The 26140-nt window shown below is 40.4% G+C and overlaps 2 protein-coding genes across 2 annotated transcripts in view; one reads left to right on the forward strand and one right to left on the reverse strand.

Annotated features, from left to right (window-relative positions):
• Positions 1-16602, reverse strand: part of TSPAN7 (tetraspanin 7) — a 134342-nt gene extending 117740 nt beyond the window's left edge. Inside the window, exon 1 of the mRNA XM_025857790.2 lies at positions 16457-16602. Within this exon, the coding sequence (XP_025713575.1) occupies positions 16457-16537 (81 nt within the window). The 5' untranslated portion in view covers positions 16538-16602. The remainder of the gene's footprint in view (positions 1-16456) is intronic.
• Positions 16603-16749: 147 nt separating this feature from the next.
• Positions 16750-26140, forward strand: part of LOC141374276 (ferritin light chain-like) — a 76753-nt gene continuing 67362 nt past the window's right edge. The window contains exons 1-2 of the mRNA XM_073901922.1: positions 16750-16878; positions 22823-22905. Coding sequence (XP_073758023.1) covers positions 16817-16878; positions 22823-22905 — 145 coding nt within the window. The 5' untranslated portion in view covers positions 16750-16816. The remainder of the gene's footprint in view (positions 16879-22822; positions 22906-26140) is intronic.

Below are 26140 nucleotides of genomic sequence, written 5' to 3' on the forward strand. Positions count from 1 at the left end.
TCACAAATAGCACAGCTGCTGTTAAGGAGATTAATAAGTAACTTGCTCCAATAACTTGCTTCTACCCTGTAGCAGAACCTTCATCCCTTAAACGAGATTTACTGGAAACTTGGGCTTCCCTTAAAGCTGAGTGCTGGCCGAACCCTTGGCTACACCTATTACATCTTCTACCAGCAAGCAATTTAGCATCGACTACATGTAGAACTCTGGGCTTACCATGCAGTTGTGAAGAATCCTGTTTGTGATCTCATGCTTCTTACGTGAACAAACAGACTTTCCTCAATTTTGCATCTCCACACTGACCTCTTTCAATTCTGAACCTGCCTTTCTAACAACTTTAAACATCCACCTAATCACCCTTCTTGGTTACCTAAGGAGCTTTACTGTCAGGAGAATGGAGAGAATAAGGAGGCTAGGAATCACACCTGCTTGGCCATACTTCACCACAACCAATGAAAAGCCATTCTTCCAGGCCAGAGGGAAAAGTGGGGGCTGCTACAGAGCTACTGAGGAGCCTGCATTAGTCTAGTGGCCAAGAGTTCACTGGGCCCACTCAGTGAAGTTTTTCCTTTCTCTGCTACTTGTCCCTGTGTTTCTTTCTCCTTCTGTCCCTACACCAGCCATGTCTCTTGTATCTTGAGTTCAAGATACAAACAGTTCTTGAGAACTCCTCCATCTAGGTCTCACAAGCCTGGTCATCTTAAGTTCCACTGACCAGCCAACAAGCAAATAGCCAAGGGTCAGATCCTTTCTCCCGGTCAATGCACTGTGTTCGTGGTGGACAGTGGGAAGGGTCAGAAAGTACAGAGATGGCCAAATGTAAAGAAGTGCACAGGGCCACTTTGTCAGCAAAGAACACAAGTGAGCAAGCTTCTGACAGCTGGCCCAGCTCTTAAATCTATGGGCATCTCCAACTAAACACATGCAAAATGGAGCACATTCTATTAATCTCAGACCAACTTCTAAAGTCTGCATTTCCATGAGGGCATCACCATCATCCAGGTTCTTCAAGCACATAAAACTGGGGTTCTCCCTCATTCACGATTATCCTTGCCACATCATAAAGTGGCTGTCCACTATCCTCTATTCTTCATTCTCATTGTCACCCTAGAGAAGATTTTTATGCTTTCCTGGTTAACCAGGTTTCACCACTTTTTGCCTTCCTTATTCCAACCCAACCAACTTACTGTTTCTAGATTAGACCTGTAAACAGTTTCCAAAGCTACCACTCCCTGCTTGAAAGTAAGGTCTAGTCTTCCCACCCCACCCCCAGCAAAAATAGGTCCAAAGCTCTAACCCATGCAGTCAACCCATCATAAGGCCTATGCCTACTTACCTAGATGTGCCACATTTGGTCCCTTATTATAGCTAAACTCACACCTGTCCCAAACACAGAAACCATTCTGCTTTCTACAAACCTCTACTTATGCCACTTCCTCCATCTGAGAGCCTTCAATGATCCTCCCATGGCACTACTTGTCAAAATCCCATCATTCTCCAAGGTAGATTCTGTCCATTGACTTTCCAAAATTCCCCAGCTAGATGAGCTCTCTCCCTTGGCCCCCAGCACTTAACTTAAACTTCTAGTACTTTTAGTCCAGTGCTGTCCAATAGAGATCTATTGGTGAACTGCATACTTAACCTTAAATTCTCTAGTAGCCCCACTGAAATTAAAAATAGGTGAAATTAATTTTAATAATGTTTTATTTAACTTAATATGTCCAAAATACTAATATTTCAACATGTAATATAAAAATGGAAATATTTTTTCATATTAAATCTTCAACATCTATGTATTTTAAACTTGGAGCACATCTCCATTTAGACTACCCACATCTGAAGTGCTCAAGTGGTTGTTTTATTGGATAGTGCATGGCTAACTCTTTCAAGCCCCAGATTGGGAGGCTTGCTTCACTCCCACTCCTCCATGCCCATTTAAACGTGAAACTTTAATACTTGAGGCTAAGGATTATTCCTTCCTTATATTGGTATCCCCTAGAGCAGGGGTCAGAACCATAGCCCATGGGTCAAATTGGGCTGCCCACCTCTTTTTGTAAATAAAGTTTCATTTGAAGATAGCTTTGCTTCTTTATTTACAATTGTCTATGCTGATTTTACATGACAATGGCAAAGCTGAGTAGTTGCAACTGGGACCATAAGGCCCACAAAGCTGAAAATATTTATTATCTGTTCCTTTATAGAAATGGTTTGCTGACCCCTTTCCTAGAGCAGGGATTCCCAAAGATCAGCAAACTGTTATCAGTCCAAGATGAGAAGAAGCTTGCATCAGAATGTAAATAATTTTTTTTTTTTGTAACAGGACTTTCTTAATGAAGAAAACAGTAAATTAGTTAACGGCCTGGCACTAGCTCCTTATCTCACCACGACCATTTAATTGACTTTATTGTACCTTCTGCCATATAATTTAAAAAATTTTATAAGCAAAGAATCATTTTTTTAAATGCTTCTGAGTCTTTGCTGGGCTAAGGCAGTCTCTCTGATTCATGTCGTGCATATAATCTCTATATTTTCTTACAGGATTTGGTTTTGGTTTTATATTTATGCATTTAAACCAAATAGAAGTTTTAATATTATTTAAGTAACTTTCCTTTCCTTTCTTCCAATGTTACTTTCTTCTGTATATCCAGTAGCATCATTTAAACCTAACTTTCTCTCACTAAAATGAATGTTCTTTTTCATATAGTAAACCATATACACTAGAATTTATTTTTGGATCCTCTATTGTTCCACTGACCTATTTGTCTGTTTTTAAGTCAATATGGGATTGACTCAATTAGTGACTTCACAGCTTTTTTAGTTATGTATTACCACAAATGTAGAGGCATAAAACAGCATACAATTATTACCTCAGTTTCTGCAGTGTCAGGAATCTGGGCACAGCTTAACTGGGTCTTCTGTTTCAGAGTCTCACAAAGCTTCCACCAAGGGGTCAGGTGGCTGCAGTTTGATCCAAGGCCTACATGAGGAAGGATCTGCTTCCAAGATCACTTGATTGTCGGCATCATTCTGTTGCTTGCAGGCTGCCAAACTGGGGGCCTCAGTTTCTTGCTGGCAGTCAGTCAGAGCTGCCCTCAGTTCCTTGCCATGCGGCCCTCTCCATAGGGCAGATCACAATATGGAAGCTTACTTCCTCAAAGCCAACCAGGGAAAGAGTCTCTCAGGAAGATAGACATTACAGTCTTATCTAATGCAATCATGAACATGTATTCACAGGCATCAGAACATCTTTGTTGTATTCAATTAGAAGCAAGTCATAGGTCCTGCTCAGACCCAAGTGGAGGAGGTTACACAAGGGCATGAATACCAGGAAGTAGGGGGTCATGGCAGCCATCTTATAGTCTGTCTGCCACAAGAGTATATTCTGATAATGGTTAGGGCACATCCGTTTTCACCCCAATTTCTCTTGATTTTTCAGGCACTTGTTCTTCTATATAAACATTATTATTTTATCAAGTATTACCCCTACCCCTCAAAAAAGTCCTGTTGAGATTCTATTTGGAATGGCACTAAACACATTTTTAGAAGACTGGTATTCTTATGATATTAGATTTCCCCACTCAAGTACACAATATCCTTTAATCTGTTTAGATCTTATTTTATGACCTTCAATAAAACTTTAGTTTTCTTCATATAAGAGCCTTACCTTTCTTGTTAGCTTTATTCTAAAGTAGTTACGATATCTGTTGTTACTGAGACTGGAATTTTTCTTTTCTCTCCTTTTCTAAGACTTATGCTAAAATAATGAAAAGCAAGTAATTTTTGTATTTTTATCTTGTATCCAATTGGCCACTTTACCGAATTCTCTTTGTAGTTTTTTTTTTTTTTAACTAGAATCTATTGGGTTTCTTAGTATACAACAATTGTATCCATGAAAAGATCCAACATAAAGGTTTTTTGTTTGTTTGTTTTATTTCATTGGCTAGATAAACCAAATCATAAATAATAATGGTAAGAAAGAATTCTTGTCTAGTTCCCAACGGACTCAAATATTTTTAATATTTTATTATTTTTAAAACAAATATTTACTGTTGGTTTTAACATTTCTTGAGTGGAAATCAACTCTGTTAATAAAAGAATAATGGTAGATACTCTACCCTCAAGGAAGTGGTGCATAACTCCCCACTCCTTAAGTGTGAGCTAGGCATAGTGACTTTCTTCCAAAGAATACAGTATGGGAAGATGGAAAGAGAGGAACTTTACTATCTCAGCCAGGTAATCAAGGTCAATATCAACAGCAGTAAGTCATCTTGATAGTATGCACCCTTCATATGATGTCATGAAAATGGCACTTAACTTCTGTGGTCTTCTTTCCCAAAACACATAGTAACCTAGTAACCATAAGAAAAACATCAGACAAATCCCAACAGAGGGCCACTGTACAAAGTATATGACCCTCACTCTCCAAAAATTGTCCCTCATCAAAAACAAGGAAAGTCTGAGAAACTGTCATAGCCAAAAGAAGTATAAATGTAATATTACTAAATGTAATATAGTAGTCTAAATTGGATATTAGGTAAAAACTCAGAAAAATCTAAATGAAGTGTGGAATTCAGTTAATAATGTATCAATCCTGGTTCACTAACTGTAACAAATGTACGATACTAATATAAGATGTTAATAGTGGCAAAAACTGGTTACATGGTATATGGAAACTATGTACTATCTCCACAGTTTTTCTGTAAATCTAAAACTGTTCTAAAATTAAAAGTTCATCGAAAAATAATAAGGCAAGTCATCAATATTTCATTTAATTTTAAGTGACAGATTTATATTTATTTATCCTACATAAGAATACTCTTATTTCAATGAGAGAGCTTAAACTCAGTGACCCAAACTCATTATATCTTTGGTTCCTATTCAAACCCGTTTGCAATCCCAGCTCTGGAATCCAAAAAGTTAATCATCCTTGATTTTCAGGATAGGGAGTGTTATGATCAATTTACTCATTTAACAAATAGACATAGTACCTCCCACGTGTAAGATATTAAGAAAAAAAGCAACACTCTACACCATGAGGAATAATGTTGCCAAAACATGTGTGTGTCACACTTTACAAAGCACTTGAATGGGGCGGCCTGGGTGGTTCAGTCAGTTTAGCCTTCGGCTCAGGTCGTGATCTCGGGGTCCTGGGATCAAGCCCCACATCGGGCTCCCTGCTCAGCAGAGAGCCTGCTTCTCCCTCTCCCACTGCTGCTCCCCCTGCTTGTGTGCTCTCTCTCTCTCAGTCTGTCAAATAAATAAATAAAATCTTTAAAAAAAATGTTTTAAAAAAGCACTTGAATGTCACTTAACTTTCAAACACCTGACTAAGGTGGATAAGCATGGATCTCAATTCCGAAGGGGGAACTGAGGCTCAGAGACACTTATGTGACTTGCCTAAGATCACACGGCAAATGTCCAAATCAAGACTTCACATAGGACTGATTTCGAATTCCCTACAAGAAAGGGCAATAGTTAAAAGAATACCAAGTGAATGATACAGTTTAGAATATGAAACAGAAATTGAGTGAAGCAAGAAATCCTCGAAAGTTTCATCAGAAACAGAAAATGAACAGAAGTTGATGAGGATGTGCAAGGAACATTTACCACCCAGACTCATATTATCGAGCTTTAGGTTCCTTTTCAATGAAATGGGGTCTACCTTTGGGAAGTCCTGGAACAATCCCTGGAAATCAGAAATTCTCAAATAATCTTTGTGGAATGATTAGAACAATTAACTGACCCAGGAATTCTGTATATCACCATGATGATATTTGGAGAATGGGAACTAAAGTGCAGAAACAACTTGATTTCACAGAGAAGCAAGAATTGGTAGTCTGAGGCAAGAATAAGTCTCTATACTTCTGGGGAAAGGAAAATTGATTATTCAATAGGCATGGTAACTAGTAACCACCAGCACCCACTTTTAAACTTATTTGATCAATGGCAATTCACCTCAGTCTAATTATCAATGACAACTCAGCTTGCTTCAGGGAACATACTTCTGAAAGCCAATTACAATGAAGGTCTCACACAATTCAAGGTCAACCAAGCAGTAACAGACACACTGCGGTGAACACACTTTTCAGAGTCAATCTGACAACAGTCTCACCCAAATGGTTCTAAGGCCAAGGTCAACCACTCATGCCTCTGTAACCAAAGCCACCCCCAAACACGACCACACTTCCCAAAAAGATCAGAAATCTACTTTACTCATAAACTGCTCTCTATTTTGCTTTTTGTTTTATATATTGGATAATAGTCAAATCTTTGGACAGAGGGCAAACCATGACTCTTAACTTCTTCTAAGTACAACTGTGAACAGAAATAGATTCACCCTGAAGAAAAGAAACTACTTCAAACTCCAAGAGTTCAGTTGGAGACCCTTGCCAGAGATCAGTTCAGTGGGTAAGAAAAATACTAGATGGGCTAAATCTTGCTTGTGGAATCTTCTCAAACTAGCCTTATGGTACCATAGATCACATGACAGGAAAGCATTCATATGGTAAAAAGTTATTTATAACAAACTGCATCACGGACCACAGAATCACACCCCAGGAATCAGAATCACCTTGTGAGTGGTTTTAAAAAATACATACTCAGGCTGCTCTCCAGATCAATTAAAATCAAAACTTCAGGAAATAGGACCATACATCTTTTAAAAGTCCCTTAGTGATTCTGACGAGCACACCTGTAGTTAGAAATGACTAGCAAGGTCTCCCAAGGGTGACAAGGACACTTCGATTTACTAAGAGACACTGGAAACCTAGCTTCAGACTTTGGAGCAAAGCAGAACAAATCAATAAGCCAACACTAGATACTCAACAGCTAGATATTCCCTAGCAATCTCCAGATCCAGGAGACTCAAGGTGAACCAGGCCTGCTATTATATATTGAGTTCTCTTGGAATCAATGTTTCTCAATCCTACTTGAATAGCTGAATCACTTGGGAGATAATTTAAAAGACAGAAATCCTGGTACCCAACTCCAGACCAATTGATTCAGAATCTCTTAGGGTGAAACATAAGCATACATTTTAGGTCTCCTTAGGCAATCCTGATGGGCACACAGGGTTGAGAATCACTGATCTAGATTGCTCAATTAGTATCTGTACCTGACCCACTCCATCTTCCAGTAAAAGGCACCTGCAATTTCTCCAAAAACAGATGATGAAAACACCCACTATGTCTTACAGAAAGCACTAAAGAAAATCTTCCACAATAGAACTGTGATCCTTAATTCTACCACCAAACTACTTAACATGCTTTCATGTTCAATTGATCAAATAACAAAAAGGGAAACCAAAGAAAAACCCCTCTCCTATCTTTTCCCCCATATCCTTTTCTTGATGAATATTGGGGTTCTATATAAAAGAGGCCAAAAATGTTGAGCCAATAATGAAAAGCTTTCTGTTGCAGCAAGGGGGATAACAGCCAAAAAAAGAAAAAAATTTTTAAAGACTTATTTATTTTAGAGGTGGGGGGAGCATCTTAAGCAGACTACATGCTGAGCAAGGAGCCCAGTCTGGGGTTCAATCTCAAACTCAAGATCATGACCTGAGCCAAAACCAAGAGTCAAACACTTAACTGACTATGTCACCCAAGTGCCCCCGCCAAAAAAAGAAATTTAAGAGCAGTAATCCAACAATCTGCTTGCCATGAGGAGAGAACCCAAATCAGAAGCTGCTGTAATGGGAACAAAGGAGGAAAAGACATATGAATATATTTTAAAGTGTGCTTCAAATTGGTTTAGCAGTGCATTAGTCACCCATGTCAAGGGTTTAATACATTTAAACAAAGAAACACAGTCAGAGATGACTTTCAAATCTCAGCACCATCTGAGGTGCTTACTTAAAACAGTATATAATGCTGAATAGTCAATGAATCATAAGTAATGTAGCTCGTGGTAGGGTCAAATCAAGAACTCTGGCTATAATTAAAATTGAGGAAAGTATTTCATTCTAATTGGACAAAAATTCAGCTAGTTTCTAAGCAACTACTAAGTGGAAAAGACTTAATGTTCCCCAAATGCTATAAAAGGTAGTGCACATATCTTAACTACATATTGCATATGGGAAGTAAAGTTGATTAAGAAAAGACTGTTCAGATTATAATGTACAGGTCCTATAATAAACATGAAGCGTTATCATTGTGGTAACAGAAAAAAGGCAGAGCGATAACCCGGTTAACATCATACTTTGAACTCTGGTGCTTCCACATTAAATTAATACAGCAAGGTCTGAATTAGGTCAGAAGGCACATGGGCCTTCACCTGGTGGGAAGAAATTAGAAGAGCAGAAAAAGCAGCAGCAACCTTCAGAGCTTCATTCTCATTTATCCAACTCTAGTCCCTGATGGCCATGTGACCTTAAACAGGCTGTGCCTTAGTTAGCCTGTTCCAACCTAGAACACTCCCCTTGACATCCAAAAGCTTTTTAAAAATTGAAAAGTAGATACCAGTATCTACTAGAACAGCCCAACTATCGCCATTTTAGATCCTCTAGTCAATCACTCACAAACAACTATGTATTTAATTAGTACCATGCAATGAAGAGACACAAATATAAAGGACTTTCAGTTAAAGATGATGGATTGAACACATCCATTTACCTTGGCTATCTCCCAAAACTCCACTGAAATGACACTAAAAGGATTTTTTAAACCCACAATAGCAAAGAGAATGGAAGAGGAGACAAATGCAATGACATTTTGGAAGCTGAGAAAAAGCCAGATCTTATGGCAGCTATAAGAAAAGCCAAGAACAAAATATTTGCACACAAGTACCCGCAAAAGGCAGCTTCATGCATACCTGGAACTGGGGATGAAAAGGGGCTAAAATAAGGAGGATCTGGTAAAAAAAAAAAAAAAATCTTTTGGAAAAGTAACTAGATCCCCTCCATCTTCTGTCTCTGGCCTTTCCCCAGTCCAGCATAGGCTCAGATTTATTTTCTAGGGAAGGTGAATGAAACAAAGGGTCTCTGAACTGCAAAACAAAAGCACAGTGGACATAGATTCTATACTTCAAATAGGAGCCTAACAAAGGTTTATATACTGCACATGAAGACATCCAAATTCCTAACCTTTTTCATTCAAAGAGAGGATTAGAAGATGCTTCTGTAGGAAATCTGATCAGACCAAAGGAAAAGACCTAAAGACATTGACCTTGGTTCCAAAACTCAATTGTCCAGCCAAATCACCCAACTTAAAATCAACAAACGCCCACTTCATATACTAGGAGCTTCCAATCAGCTTAGTGCTCTACTCTTAAACATGTACAGAACAAAGAGTAAAAGTTTATCAGAAATTGGAGGTCTGTGGGGCACCTGGGTGGCTCAGTTGTTAAGAGTCTGCCTTCGGCTCAGGTCATGATCCCAGGGTCCTGGGATCGAGTCCCGCATAGGGCTCCCTGCTCCGCCGGGAGGCTGCTTCTCCCTCTCCCTCCCCCTGCTTGTGTTCCCTCTCTCGCTGTCTCTCTCTCTCTGTCAAATAAATAAATAAAATCTTAAAAAAAAGAAATTGGAGGTCTGTAATATGCCAGAAAACAGAGAGGTTTGAAGGAAACTATACAGAAGAAGCAAACTTAAAAAAATCATTAATATTGTCAGAGGGATTATAAAAAGATATTACATTTTTGAAACAAGAGCAAGATGCTAGGAAAAGAAATATTCAGATCTCAAAAAGGAGCTCCTAGAAATCAACATATAAAACAAATGACAAATGCAACAGCAGGCAAAATCAAGTGGGAGCGATGTCCCATAAAGTAGAGCCAAAAAGATGAAGAGGTGGGGCGCCTGGCTGGCTCAGTTGGTGGAGCATGCAACTCTTGATCTTGGGGGTTGTGAGTTCGAGCCCCATGTTGGGTGTAGAGATTACTTAAAAATAAAATCTTAAACAAAAGATGAAGAGGTAAAAAATAGGAAAGAAAATTAGAGAATCTAAGAGGTACAACATTGAAAGGGAGAATAGGGAAAATGAAAGTAATCAAAAAAACAATTCAAGAGAATTTCCCCAACCAGAAGGACCTCAGTTACCAGACTGAAAGGATCTACAGGAAGGAAATAAAAAGAAACATATAACAAGACATATTCTGGTGAAATTTCAGAGCACCAAGAACAAGAAAGAGTTTTCAAAATCTTTCAGAGAAGGAAAAACAGAATTTAAGAATTAGAATAAGATTTGATTTCTCAACAGTAACAAGAGCAAGAACACTGGGAGGAGGGGAGGAGACAGCAACAATCCTGAGGGTAAATGATTTACAAACTAGAATTCTATACTCAGCCAAACTATCAAATTAAGTGTAAGAGCAAAATAAGATTTTCACACCTGCAAGACCTGAAAATAGTAACCTACCATGCATCCTTTTCCAGAAAGTTACTAGAAGATTTGCTCTACCAAAATGAAAAAACAAACCAAGAAAGAGAAAAACAAGACATATAGGAAACTGAGGATCCAACATAAAAGGAGACTGGATTCCCCAGGATGATGGTAAATGGAGAGTAAAATGATGTTGGCTCTTTCAAAGGCTCAGAGAAGACTAGTGCAAATTGAAGGTCAGAACGATCTAGGAGAAATGTCTCCAATGGGAACGGGTAGGATTCATGAAGTGTTGAACATACTGAGTGAAGATACACAGCTCTTGGGGAGAGTATGGGGATAAATTAGGGGCAAACATGGAAAAGGGTATAAGCAAAGGATATAAAACAAGGCAATTTTTAACTACAGGGAAAACAAAAAGCTGTGCAAGCAATCATAATACACACACTAAATGGCTCAGCTGTGAGTAGGCTTACCTAGTGAGCAGGCTTATATTAATGTAAACACTGACTAGTGCTCTAACCAGAATGGTATATGATCATGATAAATGATATATTGGGGTCTACCCCAATATGGAAAGGATGTGAGTGTGAGAAAGCTAAATCTTCATCTTCCATAGTGGGAAGACAATATATAACACCTAATACCAAAAAATTGAGAAGTAGTAGAACAAGTGCATCACTTAAAAATGAAGCAGCAGCTAGCAAAAGTGGGTAAACATTCTATTGAGATACCTGGCATATAAAAGCCATTTAATGAATGTTTATTGAATTACACTGATATGCAAAATAGTAAGTATAAACTTTAGTATGTGCCAAGATTCAAACACTTGGAAAAATGTTAGGTAATGCTCTTTAAGATATTTTTCTCCTCTATTTAGCCCAAGGACCTAAACTTTCTGGATGACAAAAGAAAAAAGAAAAACATTGACCACTATTCTTTTAAATCCTCCCCAAGAAAGATTGGTGATGCTTACCAAATGAAAAAAAGAATCACTCATATTTTGCCATAGGAAAATTTGATAGCACTATTGACGAGCTAATTAGGTCCTTGGATATTCAAAGAAGAAATCAAATCCAATATATGCTGGAATGAAGCAAAGGATATTTCTCTTCACACATTATTTAGTGGATTTAGATGCAGTGGATTTAGAACTCACAGGAGTGTTTAAAATGCATTAAAAAATAAATCAAAACAGAATTTACCTAATAAGTGGCATATTTATAAAGTTGTCCTGCTTGTTGTTGAAATAATTATATTTGTTGTGAAGAAGAGATATTTTGCTTTGTAGTAGGACAAAATAGATATCTTTTTTATTCCAGTTTAACAAATTAAATTCCAATTCCAATTTTAGATTTTAGATAACGAAAATGTCCGGCAAACTAGATGACCATAAAAATATAGTAACTGAACTATCATTAGGATAAGCAATTCTTTATAAAGTCCTCTATCCCATGTTTGTATACATCAATGTCAAGAACACATTAAATCACCGCAGGTAGACTGAAAAGAACACTGTTTTTAAAAGCCTCCCAATTAAGGTAAATTGAAATAAATAAATGAGCCCAAGAGTAGTCAATAAAATTTCATTTATTCATTCATTTGTTAAGTAAATACTTTCTGGGTAAACCTATTATGTGCCAGGCACTATTTGCTAATCTTTGAAGCGGAGGACAACTTACTCCTAGGTGTGTTTTTTTTTCCTCCTCTTCTATAAATCTGAAAATGAAACACATAAATCAGGGAAAATAAAGGATCCATTTACCTAGCATTTAGGTGATATCACTTACTGGAAGACAAATCATCTCATCCACTTAGACACTATTATATAAAGAACTACCTACCTTTCATCTTCAAAAAAGAATTACAGTACACCAGAGAGATTGTTTTTCTTCTCACATGGGATTGTGTTGAGCATGCTCTGGTATGGTGGTTGCAAACACCAGTGAACACAGTTAGTTTTGCATAAGACTCTATTTTTCTTCATAGGATTTATTGTCAAGTCTGATAGTGTAGAGGTTGCAGGCACTGTTAACACTTTGAGCCAGATAATTCTTTGCTGTGAGGGCCTGTCCTATGCTTTATAGAATGTTTAGCAGCACCTGTGGCCTCTATCCACTAGATGCCAATAGCACTCCATCCCCAGGTGTGACCCAAAAGGTCTCCAGACATTGCCAAATGTCAGGAGATGGGTGGGCAATAAGGTCCCCCGTTGAGAACCACTGCTTTAGAGGAACACCTCAGAAGGGGAGAGTGATTGTAGACAGAAGAGGAGGCCAGATAAAACAAAGATCTCTTCCCTAACATTAGACTTCTGCTTTAGTAAATGCTCAGGTACATCCACTTCTTGATGCTACTGGTCTACCACCATTTTAAGCTCAAATGTCTTTTTTTTTTTTTTTCAAATGTCTTCTGAGCCTAAGTCTAAACTGAAGGAAGGGAAGAGAGGTAGTCCTATTAAAACAATTCACAAAAAACACAAAGGAAACAATTCTCCTAATCTTCCCTCCATCTTCCACTTAAAAGAACACCAAGGTCATCTTTTTTGTTAATTACCTAATCTAATCCCAAAAGTTTTGACAGATATTGGCGTACCTACTATGTGCCAGACATAGTTCTAGGTGCTAGAAAAAGATAAATTTCTCAACTGTATTTACTGAATTGATAAATCACTCTAATAAACAGCATTTTCTTCATGATCTTGGATTTGGCAAAAGTTTCCTAGATGTGACCCTGAAAACTCAAGCAACAAAAGAAAAATAGGCAAACTGGACTTTATCAAAATAAACTTTTGTACCTCAAAGGACACCATCAAGAAAGTGAAAAGGCAACACACAGAATAGGAGAAAATATTTGCAAATGATATATCCAATAAGAGCCTTGAATCAACAATACATAAAGGACACATGCAACTCAATAATAACCCAAATAAAAAGTGGGCAAAGGATATGAATAGACATTTCTGCAAGAAAGACATACAAATGACCAAGAAGCACATAAAAAGATGCTCAACATCATTAGTTATGAGGGATACTCAAAACCACAATGAGATACCTATGAGGATGGCTAGAATCACAAAGTCAGATAATAACAAATGTTGGCAACAATGTAGAGAAATCAGAACCCCCATACAATGCTGGCAGGGGAGAATAAAAAAAATGGTGCAGTCACTTCAGAAAACAGTATGGCAGGTCTTCAAACAATTGAACATAGAGTTACGATATGACCCAGCAATTCCCAGCAAAGAGAATTGAAAATGTTTGTTCACACAAACATTTGTACATTCACACATTCACATTTGTTTTGTTTTGTTTTTGTTTCTTTAAAGATTTTATTTATTTATTTGAGAGAGAGAGAGAATGAGAGATAGAAAGCACGAGAGGGAAGAGGGTCAAAGGGAGAAGCAGACTCCCTGCTGAGCAGGAAGCCCGATGTGGGACTCAATCCCGGGACTCCAGGATCATGACCTGAGCCAAAGGCAGTCGCTTAACCAACTGAGCCACCCAGGCACCCACACACATTCACATTTGTATATGAACATTTGTAGCAGCGTTATTCAAAATATCCAAAAGATAGAAACAACCCCAATGCCCATCAATGGACAAATGGATGAACGAAATGTGATATAGTCATACAACGGAGTATTATTTGGCAATAAAAAGAAGGAACATAGAGGAATCTTTAAAATATTACATTAAGTGAAAGAAACCATTCACAAAAGACCACATACCATATGATTTATATGAAATGTCCAGAATAGGGAAATCTACAGAGACAGAAATTAGATTAGTAACTGCTTGGGGAGGGGAGGGTGGGGGGATGATAGCTAAATGGTATGGAGTTTCTTTTTTAGGTAATGAAAATGCTCTAAAATTGACTGAGGTGATGGTTACACATATCTGTGAATATACTAAAAACCACTGAATTGTACATTCTTAAAAGGATGAATTATATGGTATGTGAATTATATTTCAACAAAGTTGTTTTTAAAGAAAGCAACCAGCATTTAAAGTACAATGGAAAACAGGACATTTGGACAACACTTTATTAATGAGAATGTCTTATTTAAAATACCCTCGAATCTGCAGAGATCTCATTCTTTTGGTTGTGAAATGATTATTGAATGCTATTTAAACTACTGAAAATTCTCCAGGTAAACATTTTATTTATGATTATTAAAAAAACTTAGAACGCAGGCATCAAGAACTTCAGAGGACATAAAATGCAGTGCTTGTTTAAATTGTATTGGGGGCATTAAGTAATTATATGCACGGGGTGGGGGTGGGAGGTAAGCAAGAAGAGTTAAAGAGATCAGATGAAAAGCGTCCTTCTAGAAGCCTCCCTTCTTCAGCAGCCTGCAGTGATGAGGGAAGAACACCTCTCCATATATATGTAAATCCTATTTTTCAGGAAGCTAAAAATAATCACCCATATGATTTACTCCAATAACAAATAGGAAGTCAAGTAAATACTAAAGTGCCAAACAGAGATTTAAGGAAATAAAAAAACTAAACCAGTTCCCAGGAATGGCAACTGGAAAGTTTCGGCAAAAATGTTCAACCTGTGTCGTTTTCAATCCAAATAAAGTCCGTTTCTGTGTCTGCTTTGTGTGATATACCCAGTTAATCTAATCCTATCTCACTGCAGAGGAATGTCTGGTCCCCAGAGTCCACAGTTCCCCGACCTGAAGAATCACCAATGCCAGTGACAAGGAAATGCCACGGGGGCGGGGGGGGGCATTCATTAGAGATTTTTTTTCATCCTTAATAAATCTCAGCTCCCGCCTTGGTCATTACAAACAGCCTAGTTCACCATCAAACCAAGTCTGGGTACCTCACACATTACTGTGCCCGGTTTCAAGCCAAAATTAGGCCTATTTGGGGTGGGGGGGTGGCACAGAGAAAAACAACCAAAGGCGGGATGAGCTTTTTCTACAGAGCCTCAGGTTTCAAAATGACAGCCTTGAAAGGTGAAATGACCCAAATTATTGGGGAGGGGGGAGGTGGTAACAGACATTCATTCCCCTGCAGGGTGGCTGTGGCTTGGTGTGGAAATGGGGAACTTGGGGAGGGGGTTTCTACATGGAAAGAGAAACAACAGGGAACGGTCTTTAGGTACCACCCACCCCTCCAAGTGAATCACTGCAGTGTCAGCCCTGCACCGATTCCACGAATTGCCAAACAGGATGAGGTAAGGCACAAGCCTTGCCCCCACCCCCTCCAGCTACCCCCGCGCGAAGGGCGCATCCCTCCGCGAGGTGCACCACGCAGCCCCCCGAGGCCTCAGCTGAGGGGCTGACGTCACCCTTCTGCATTGAGCTTCAAGGACTGGGAGCAGCACTGGTTAGATGGAGAGTAGAGTTGGGGCGCTATTGCTGTCACCAAGTGGCGGGGGTCTACCCCCACGACTCTACGGATTGGGTTCGCGCAATAACAGACCAGATGAAGAGCGGAGGGGTGGAGGGGAGTGGGAAAAGGGTCGTAAGACCCACCTCTTGGGTCCCCGGGGAAGCTCAAAGAAGCCTAGTTTATGTAAGACCCTCTCCTCTCAGTGCGTCTCCGCGCGACGGCAGCTCCCTCTCCCCATCAGTGCGCTTGGGGGGCTCTGGTCGCCCTTCCCCAGCCAAGCAGGCACAGGGCTCCTGGTACCTTCCTCTCGCAGCCCCGCGGGGTTGGGAATAACCGGGAATCTGGGATCAAACCCGGTGCTCCCGCGCCCTCTCCCAGCCAGGTTAGGTCCTAAAGGCACCGCGAACAGGCTGGTAAGGGAGGTCGGGGAGGGGTGTCCAGAGAGGGAAACCGAAGAATAAACCCGCAACTTTCCCTGGAGGCTGACCCTACCCCGCGAGCTTAAAAAAATAAATCAGTGCATTAAAACAAATTTGGGAAAGGTCGACAACCTGCAGTCACCGCCACCACGTAGCCCCTTGCAGCCTGCACCGGGGCGGGGTCCAGGGTCCGAGCAGCCCCAAGCTTGCACCCCGCCATCCTGCAGCCCCAGCCCAGCCCCCTGAGCCTATCTCCTTAAGGAGGGGACCGAGATGAGATTTTTGGTTTGGGTTTCCCCCCCGCCCTTCCTTTCTCCGAGCATCACTACGGATTGACGGCCTGAGGCCCGGCCACCCGCCCGGCGTGGCCACTCACCCAGAAGACGAAGGAGTAGATGATGAGGAGGGTTTTGAGACAGGTTATCACAGGTTTGGTCTCCATTCTCCTCGATGCCATACTACAGAGCTCCGGCGGCGGCGGCGGCGGCGGCGGGCGGCGGGCGGGCGCGCGGGAGGGGGGAGGAGGCGGGGCGGGGCGGGGCGGGGGCGCGTGCCGCGAGAGGCCCCGTGCGCGCGCAGACGAGGCCGTGCGCGTGCGTGAGCGCGCACTCTGCGGGGCGCCGATTTAAGGATCGGGCGGGCAGCGACTGCGCATGCTGAGAAGGCGGCCCTCGTAGGCAAGCCCGCGCAGGCTCAGACCTCCAGGCCAAGAGCCGGGCAGGGCCGCGGGGAGGGAATGGAGGAGCCTGGGGGCGGGGTCGGAGGTCCTCGCAACCTCTTCCAGGCCGCCGTGGGCACGTAAGTTTCTGCTCGATGCACAGTAGGGCTTTACATTTGCAGGGCTATCTGCATCTGGTATCCCCGAAAAGCAGTCACGTTTCTGCATTTAGGCGCCCCACCAGGCCTTTTCGGATGGAAGTGGCCCCACAGTCGTGTCCTTGGAGAAAGCCAGCCTTGTCTGTGCCAGGAACAGACTGTGACAGGTGGCCAGAGATACAGCTGGAGAGATGGTCAGGAACCTGGGAGCTCAGACACCCCAAACCCTGGCCACGACAGGAAGGCCATTTTTTAGAGGTCCTCACGTGAATTTTGCAAATGATGCCGAACAAGTTTCTGTATGAGGGTACCATTCTTTCTGCACATAAAATGTTTAAAGTGCCTAAGAACCATTTTTCCCAACCTAACAAGTTCAAACCACCTCACACCCAGGAAAGAGAGAGCTGTATCAAGGTCAAAAAATAATGTTCAGAAACAATTCGGAAGTTCCTCAAAAAGCTAAACATAGAGATACCATATGACCCAGCAATTCTCCTAGATATATACCCAAGAGATTTGAAAACATGTTCACACAAAAGCTTGTACAGGAATGTTCATAGCATTATTTATCGTAGCCCAAAAGCAGGAACAACTTTAATGTTCATCAGTTATGCATGGATAAACATAATGTAGTAAATCCATGCAATGTAAAATCATTTGGCCACAAAAGGGAATGAAGTACTTATACATGCTGCATGTATGAACCTTGAAAAATCTGAGTGAATGAAGTAAGCGAGACACAAAAGACCGGTGTTGAATGATCCATTTATAGGCAACGTCCAGAATAGACAGATCCACAGAGACAGAAATAGAGGTTGGGTGGGGGGGGGGGCAGGGATAAGGAGTGACTGTTAATGAGTAGGGGGTTTCTTTTTAGAGTGACAAAAATATTCTGGAATTCGATAGTGGTAATGGTTGCACAGTTTCGTGAACCTACTAAAAACCCCTGAATTGTACACTTTAGAAGGGCGGCTTTTATGACATGTGAATTATATCCCAATAAAAGAATAATGTACACACCACCCAGATTTCCTGTGGCTGGTTTGTAGAGGAACACACAGTACAGATTCTGTGGGAGATTTAGCTTGATTCCTGAGAGATTCTGCAGTCAAAATAGCAACACTATCACAGGCTAACTCTATCATGGATGATGTTAAGGACACCTTTTGCGAAAGAGTAAAAAAGTCAATAGGCTTGCGGAAAGCCTGCCAAAGTCAGTTGTTGCAGGAGTAATTATTACCTCCAGTAAGTTGTACATGGTCCCAGGTCAGTGAGGTCATTGTATAAACAGGACACAAACAGGAGGAAGAGGAGAACCTGCTTAAGGAAATGATCAACCATAACAAAAGGATATGTGGGCATAGAGGGGAGTGGAGAGGAATATGGGTGCAGGTGAAAAAAAGATTAGGAACAGATTGGCAAGGGTTCTGTTTTAAAGGAAGTTCCCGCACTGTTATTCTCAATGCTGGTTACTCATTTGGACCACCTGGAGAGCTTATTTTAAAAAAAGCAAAAAACTATAACTACCTGGGCCCAATCCCAGGTAGCCTGAATCATTCTGTCTCAGCAGTTTCTAAGTTCTTTAGGTGGTCCTAATAGGAATCAAGATTTGAAGGATACTGTCCCTATTGCAATGAGCTTAAGCCCAACTTCAGAAAAGAGTTTTCTCCTATATTTTTACAGCCCCCAGTAAGCAGCAGGAAAAGGATACTGAACACTTCAAACCCAGTGGCTACGCTTAGCCTCAAAAGGTCTTGCCCATGCATAATTACCCTGTAAAGGAGTCAGAAATCTCAATTTTCAACCTAACAGGGACACTGCTGAGCATCATAGATAATTTCATGAGTTAACAAATGATATTCACAGATGGCGCCCATCAGCTCAACTATTTCAGTTTGGAGCTTTCTGGGGATAACTTTTAGGTCCAGATTCTTGAACACCTGGACTGTTCTAGGAAAAATAGATTATTTAAATGTAAAGATAAATATGAATATTTGATAATGTAATTAATGGGTAAATTTACATAGCTCATCGCTAAATCCTTGCTACTCAAATTGTGGTCTGGGTGATTTCATGGGGTGACAAACCATCCCAATTTTCCCAACACTGAGGGGTTTCCTTGCACTCTGGATTTTCATTGCTAAAGCCAGGAAAGTCGTTGGCAAACCAGAACAAGTTGGTCATCCTACCCTTGAACCTGGCATCCACTGGGAGAGCTTGTTGAAAATGCAGAACCTCGGGCCCCACTCCAAGTCCATGTTAACAAGATGCACAGTAACATCTGTCAGTTTGAACAGTCATGGATTGTTATTGTGTCCCCATGACTGTCAGTCATGGATTGAATTGTGTCCCCCCCAAAGATATGTTGAAGTCCCACCTTCAGTACCTCAGAATGTGACCCTATTTGGAAATAGGGTTGTTGCAGATGCAACTATTTAAGCTGAGATGAGGCCATACTGGAGGAGGGTGGCCCCTTAATCCAGTATGACTGATGTCCTTAAAAGAAGAGACATGAGGAGGGGTCCATGTGAAGGCACAGGGACACACAGGGGAAGGGCATGTGGCCAATCGGAATGACAGAGCTGCAAGTAAGCCGAGGAACGCCAAGGAGTGGAAGAGGCAAGAAACAATTTTCCCCAGTCTCAGAGGGACCATGGCCCTGATGACACTGTGATCTCAGATTTCTGGCCTCCAGATCTGTGAGGGAGTAAATTTCTGTCATGCAAGCCACCCATTTTTGTGGTACTTTGTTAGAGCAGCCACGGGAGACTAATAACAAGCCTAAGAGTCACTGATGTCCAGTTGCTCAAAAGAGAACCACAGCGACCATTTCCCCCAGCAATTCCATTGCCAGGTAGATACCCCAAAGAATTGCAAACAGGTGTACAAACAAAAACTTGTACGTGAATGTTCACAGTAGCACCAGTTACAGTAGATGAGCGGTGGAAACAGCCTCAGTGTCTACCAGCTGACGAACAGATCAACAAAATGTGGTCTCTGCATGCAGTGGAATATTATTCAGTCATAAAAAGGAGTGAAGTGCCAACACACGCTACAACGTAGATGAATCTTGAAAATATACTGAGTGAAAGAAGCCAGACACACAGCCCACATATTGTATTACTACTACATTTGTATGAACCATCCAGAATAGGCAAGTCCAGAGAGACAGGAAGCAGATTAGTGGTTGCCTGGGGCTGGGGGGAGGGGTAATGGGAAATGACTGCTTGGTAGTTCCAGGGATTTCTCCCGAGGTGGTGAAAAAGTTCTGGAGCTAGACAGTGGTGATGGTTGTACAACATTGTGAATGTACTTAATGCCACTGGATCGTACACTTTAAAATGGTTAAAATAGTAAACTGCGTGTGTATTTTATTACACACAAAACTCAACCACAGCAAGTCCAAAGGCCCTGAGGCCTGAAGGAATGCTGCATTTGGGGAGCTGATAAAGTCGGTGAGGCTCAATAGAAGGGGCAAAGATGGTATACAGGAGGCTAGAGAGAGGTCAGCCCATCCAGGTCCTATTAGATAATAAGAATGTTAGCATTTTGCCTAAAGTAAGGGGAGTTTATGATTTTGATTTGCTTTAAATTCAGCAGTACTTCAAGGAGAACTGGACTGCCACCAAAGCACCTACCTTGTCCCTGCCACCATCACCCCCTCAATCTGTTGTTCACACAGCCACCAGAGTGATCTTGTTTAAATACAAACCATATCATGGCGCTCTCTTGCTTAAAACCCTCCAGTGGCTTCCCATCATTGCACAAAGAATCAAATTTCAACCCTCTACCCTGACTTAGCAAGCATCCAGGAGCTGGCTCCGACGTCCTTTCCCATTATCCTCTACCCCTGTGCTTCAGCTGCTCCGGCCTTCTTTCTGTTCTTCAATCAGACTTTGTTCCACCTGAAAGCCTTCACGCTGGCTGGTCCTATCATTAGAATGCTTGCTCCCTTCCTTCCTGCCATTCAGATCTCAGTATAGTTGTCACCTCCTCAGAAAGATCATTTCAGATGAAAATAGCCACCCAGTCCAAAATAACCAATATAGTCACTATATGCTCTAATTCCTTACATTGCACTTAACCTACCATTTTCTTATTCATGTTTTTGTTTTGTTGTCTACCTCTCCCACCAAGCTCCACATGGCAGCTGTTCTTGTCTATTGTATTCACTGTTGTATCCCCCCCCCACCTAGATGCAGTAGCAAATCAGAAAATGTTGACCAAATGGTTGGTATGTAATAGTCACTCAGGAGATGATTATTGACTAATTGAAGAAGGGTGGGATATTTGAAATGGACCTTGAAGTACAAATAAGATAATGGCGTTGTTTCGGGAAAAGAGAAGGACATCATTATAGGCTAGGGCGCAGCATGAACAAAAGCAGACTGCTTACTCGGAAGAGCGGCGAGGTGCACCAGAGGACCTAGAGTAGGAAAGGATGCAGAAATGCAGGGCTGTGATGGGGGAGGGCCTTGCTCCGGCCAAGTTACACTTTCTTGCGTAGGCAGTAGAGAGCGGTGAAGGGTTTCTCAGTAGGAGTAACATGATCTGACCTGTGTTTCCGGGGAGGTAATTTTGGAGTTAGGAGGTAACTACAGTCACCTGCCTGGGAGTTGATGAAGGCTGAACCTCAGAAGTGGCAGTGAGACTGGAGGAGGCACCGGAAAGGTACATCTCAACTCCAGCTACATAAAAATCCTCTAGAGAGCTGGTAGACTCAGAGATGCCTGGACTCCATCCCCCAGAGATTCTGATTGACTTAGTCTGTGGTGAAGCCAGAGGAATCAGTATTTTTTTAAAAGCTCCACAGCTGCCCTAGCTGGGATTGAAAGCCCGGGGGCAGATATAAACTGTTTAGGAATAGACTAGACAAGAGTCACCTGGGTGGCTCAGTCGGTTAAGCATCCAACTCTTGATTTTGGCTCAGGTCATGATCTCAGGGTCCTGAGATTGAGCCCTGTGTCAGACTCCGTGCTGGGCATGGAGGCTGCTTAAGAGTCTCTCTCTCCCTCTTCCTCTGCCCCTCCCCCCCTAAAAAATAGATCAGCCCTCAGGACTGAGTGAATTTGGGTAATGAAGGAAAAGGAAGAACTGAATATGACTTTTAGTTTGAGTAAACTTGGAGGGCAGCTTTTAAAATGAATAATCCCAAAATATAGTACATCCAAGCAAGGGACTGGCTTACAGTTATTACAAAGCATGTGTATGAAGAACTTTTTAGTGACAAAGGGAAATTTTTGTGTGTTTTTTTTTAAGATTTTATTTGTTAGAAAGGAGAAGAGAGCATGAGCATGGTGAGGGGCAGAGGGAGAGGGAGAAGCAGACTCCCTGATGAGCAGGGAGCTCGATGGGGGGCTTGATTGTAGGACCCTGCAATCATGACCTGAGCCGAAGGCAGATGCTTAACTGACCGAGCCACCCAGGCACCCTGGGAAATTTTTGTTCTAATAAGAAAAAAGTCATATAAAAATGTGCAATATGACCTCAACTGTGTAAGAACATGTAGAAAAGAAATTAGAATAAAATGTGTATAAAATCGTGGCACCTGGCTGGTGCAGTAGGTAGAGCCTATGAATCTTGATCTTGGGGTCCTGAATTCAAGCCCCACATTGGGCATAGAGATTACATATTAAAAATGTGTATAAAATTTTCACACCAGTAGCTCTGGATGGTGGGGTTAATGAATGACTTAATTTCCTCTTTTTTAATATTTACTATCTTTCCTAGAATTTTGAAATGAGCGTATATAACATTTATAATGGAAAAGGAGAATATTTACAAAGGAATCCCTCCCAAAAGATTAAAACACTAAAGTTGTAGGACTTAATGGGGGGGGGAGGATCTTGAACTGTTTGAAAACTTGCTGAGATGAAATTTGAGTGTATGTGCATTCATCTAAATTTTTCTATTTGTGTGTTTCCAGGGTCCCTCCCTACCTGAACACAAAGATGACTTTTACCCTGGGTATCAGAAATATCTACAGGAGTGACACTGCACCTGCTAAAGGTATGTTTGCAGAAGCCACTTGGGAAAGCACTCAGCCGAAGAGAGGAGAAAACTGAAGTTTGCAAATTTGGTTTAAGGAGCCTTCATAAGCATCAGAGGGTTAGGTTTGTTCTGAGGACAGCTCCATAGGACATGGATGAGGATGTGGGATGAATGATGCCTTTTCCTCACACGGGTTTACCCCCGAGCCTGGGGGGAAAGCACGTTTAAAAAAAAAAAAAAAAAAAAAGCTAAATGAGAAAAAAATTTCATAAAGATACTGGGGGCACAAAGTTTTGTAACCAGTATAGCCTGCTGAACAAAAAATTAGCAGGGACAAAGGGTACTCTTCTCATTTCAACCGACAGGCAGTTGAATGTCTGAGAACATGGGGTGGAAACATAAGACATTCAGACAACTTCCTCAAACAGCACAAGCTAAAATGAAGGAAAAGGTCAATGCCACTTAGTAACAGGACTACATTTGTGAGACTGTAGTAGCAGTACTAGGTGATACGTAGGAAGACCAGATTTGTAAAATCAAGTGCCACCTCCCTTTACACTTGGGGACTTCCTGAACATGCTGGGAGGAATTTGAGAGGGGTTGAAGTTCTCCAATTTGGTTTGGTTTGGTTTGGTTTATTCCTTCTCTAGGATTTTGCCCTACAAAAATAAATAGGTGTACAAAATATACCTATAAGATTACTAATTGCAAAATTCATTATTGAAAGAGTAAAAAATGGAAACAGTACAAATATTCATCAATAGTGTTTTGCCATTTAGTCATTTATTCTACAAAATTTTGGAGCACCTGCTATTTGCCAGGCACTTTCGTAAGCACTGGGGATATAGCTATGACCAAACCAAACCAGGTCCCTGTCCTCAGGGAGTGTGTACTCTACTGGAGAAGACGAACCATAAAAAAAATTTTAGCGTATCTATACCATAGAATTCTATGATACAGGTTTTTAATACTAGATACAGTCAGCTATATTAAAACAAAAGGTTCTTCAAGATATAATACATAATATATAATTTTTACTTATAAAAACAACTTATAGAATAGAATTATAATCCTCTATAAACATAAAAATAAAGTGTATTAGAGTGTTCATATGAAGAAATCAGGATGAAAATACGTGACAATCTTTGAGCAGTGAGTTGTATTACAATAGAATTTCATCACTGAAAATGCTTATTTGATTTTTTGCAAGAAATATTATATTTATAGTAAAAAAATAAATTATTAAAAAGAAACACTGCATATAGAGGCTAAACCCTAGAAACAGTTTTAAAAAAATTGTTATTGGGATCTCATATTTATCCTGCAGCTATTGGACATAGGGAAACGTAGATAAAACTTTTGTGTATTTGGGGATACAATACAAAAGTGTATACAAAAATATACAAAAATGTATAATTATGACTTAAGAATAATCCCTTCAGATCTCAACCACATGGGAATACATATTACATCTTCTTTATCCATTCATCTATAGATGGACACTTGGGTTGCTTCCCTATTTTGGCTATTGTAAATAATGCTGCAATAAACGTAGGGGTGCATATATCTTTTTGAATTTTCTTCAGTTTCGGTTGTGGAATTACTGGATTATATGGTAATTCTCTTTTTAATTTTGGGGGGAAGCTCTATACTGTTTTCCACAGTGGCTGCACCAATTTGCCTTCCCACCAAGAGTGCACAAGCCTTCCTTTTTCTCCACATCCTCACTCAAACTTGTTATATCTTGTCTTTTTTATATTAGCCATTTAGACTGGTGTGAGGAGATAGTTTATTGTAGTTTTGATTTGCATTTCCCTGATGATGAGTGATGTTGAGCATTTTTTCATGTGTCTGTTGGCCATCTGGATTGTCTTCTTTGTAACAATGTCTATTCAGGTCTTCTGCCCATTTTTTTAACTGGATTGTTTGGGTTTGTTTTGTTTTGTTTTGTTTTTGGTGTTGAGTTGTAGTTCCTTATGTATTCTGGATACATATACATAAGGATACCCTTACCAGATATATCACTTGCAAATACCTTCTCCCATTTAGTAGTTTGCCTTTTCATTTTGTTGATGGTTTCCTTCATGTGCAAAAGCTTTTTATTTTGGTGTAGTCCCAGTGGTCTATTTTTGTTTTTGTTTTCCTTGCCTGAGGAGACATCTAGAAAAATGTTGATAAGCCAATGTTAAAGACATTATTATCTATGTCTTCTTTTATGAGTTTTATGGTTTCAGATCTCACATTTAGGGGTTTAATGCATTCTGAGTTTATTTTTGTGTCTGGTGTAAGAAATCGGTCCAGTTTCATTCTTTTGCATGTAGGTGTCCAGTTTTCCCAACACCATGTCTTTTTCCTGTTGGATATTTTTGTCTCCTTTGTCATAGACTAGTTGAACATATAGATGTGGGTTTACTTCTGGGATCTCTATTCTGTTCTGTTGATCTATGTGTCTATTTTTGTGCCAGTACCATATTGTTTTATTATAGCTTTGTAGTATATCTTAAAATCTAGGATTGTGATATCTCCAGCTTTGTTCTTCTTCCTCAGGATTGTTTTGACTATTTGGGTTTTTTTGTGGTTCTATACAAGTTTTGGGGTTATTCTATTTCTGTGAAAAAAATGCTATTGGCATTTTAATAAGGGGTTGCTTTGAATCTCTAGATTGCTTTGGGTAGTATGGACATTTTAACAACATCAGTTCTTCCAATCCATGAGCATGATATAGCTTTCCATTTGTTTGCATCAGCCTCGGTTTCTTTGATCAGTGTTTTATAGTTTTTAAAGCACAGGTCTTTCACTGCCTTGGTTAAGCTTATTCCTGGGTATTTTATTCTTTTTGGTGAAATTGTAAATGGAATTGTTTTCTTAATTTCTCTTTCTGCTATTTCATTATTAGTGTTAGAAATGCAACAGATTTCTGTATGTTAATTTTGTATACTGAAACTTTACCAAATTTATTCTAATAGTTTTTTGGTGGAGTCTTTAGGGTTTTCTATGTCATCTGCAAATAGTGGCAATTTTACTTCTTCCTTACCAATTTCGATGCTTTTATTTCTTTTTCTTGCCTGATTGTTGTGACTAGGAATTCCAGTACTATGTTGAATAAAAGTGGTGAGAGTGGACATCCTTGTTTGGTTCCTGATCTTAGAGGAAAAGCTCCCAGTTTTTTCATCATTGTGCATGATGCTACCTGTGGGTTTCTCCTATATGGCCTTCAGTAAGTTGAGGTATGTTCCTTGTAAACTCACTTTGT

Source organism: Callorhinus ursinus, unplaced genomic scaffold (assembly GCF_003265705.2).
Source record: "Callorhinus ursinus isolate GAN/ISIS: 27379988/994484 unplaced genomic scaffold, GSC_fseal_2.0 scaffold16, whole genome shotgun sequence".
NCBI classification, from domain to species: domain Eukaryota; kingdom Metazoa; phylum Chordata; class Mammalia; order Carnivora; family Otariidae; genus Callorhinus; species Callorhinus ursinus.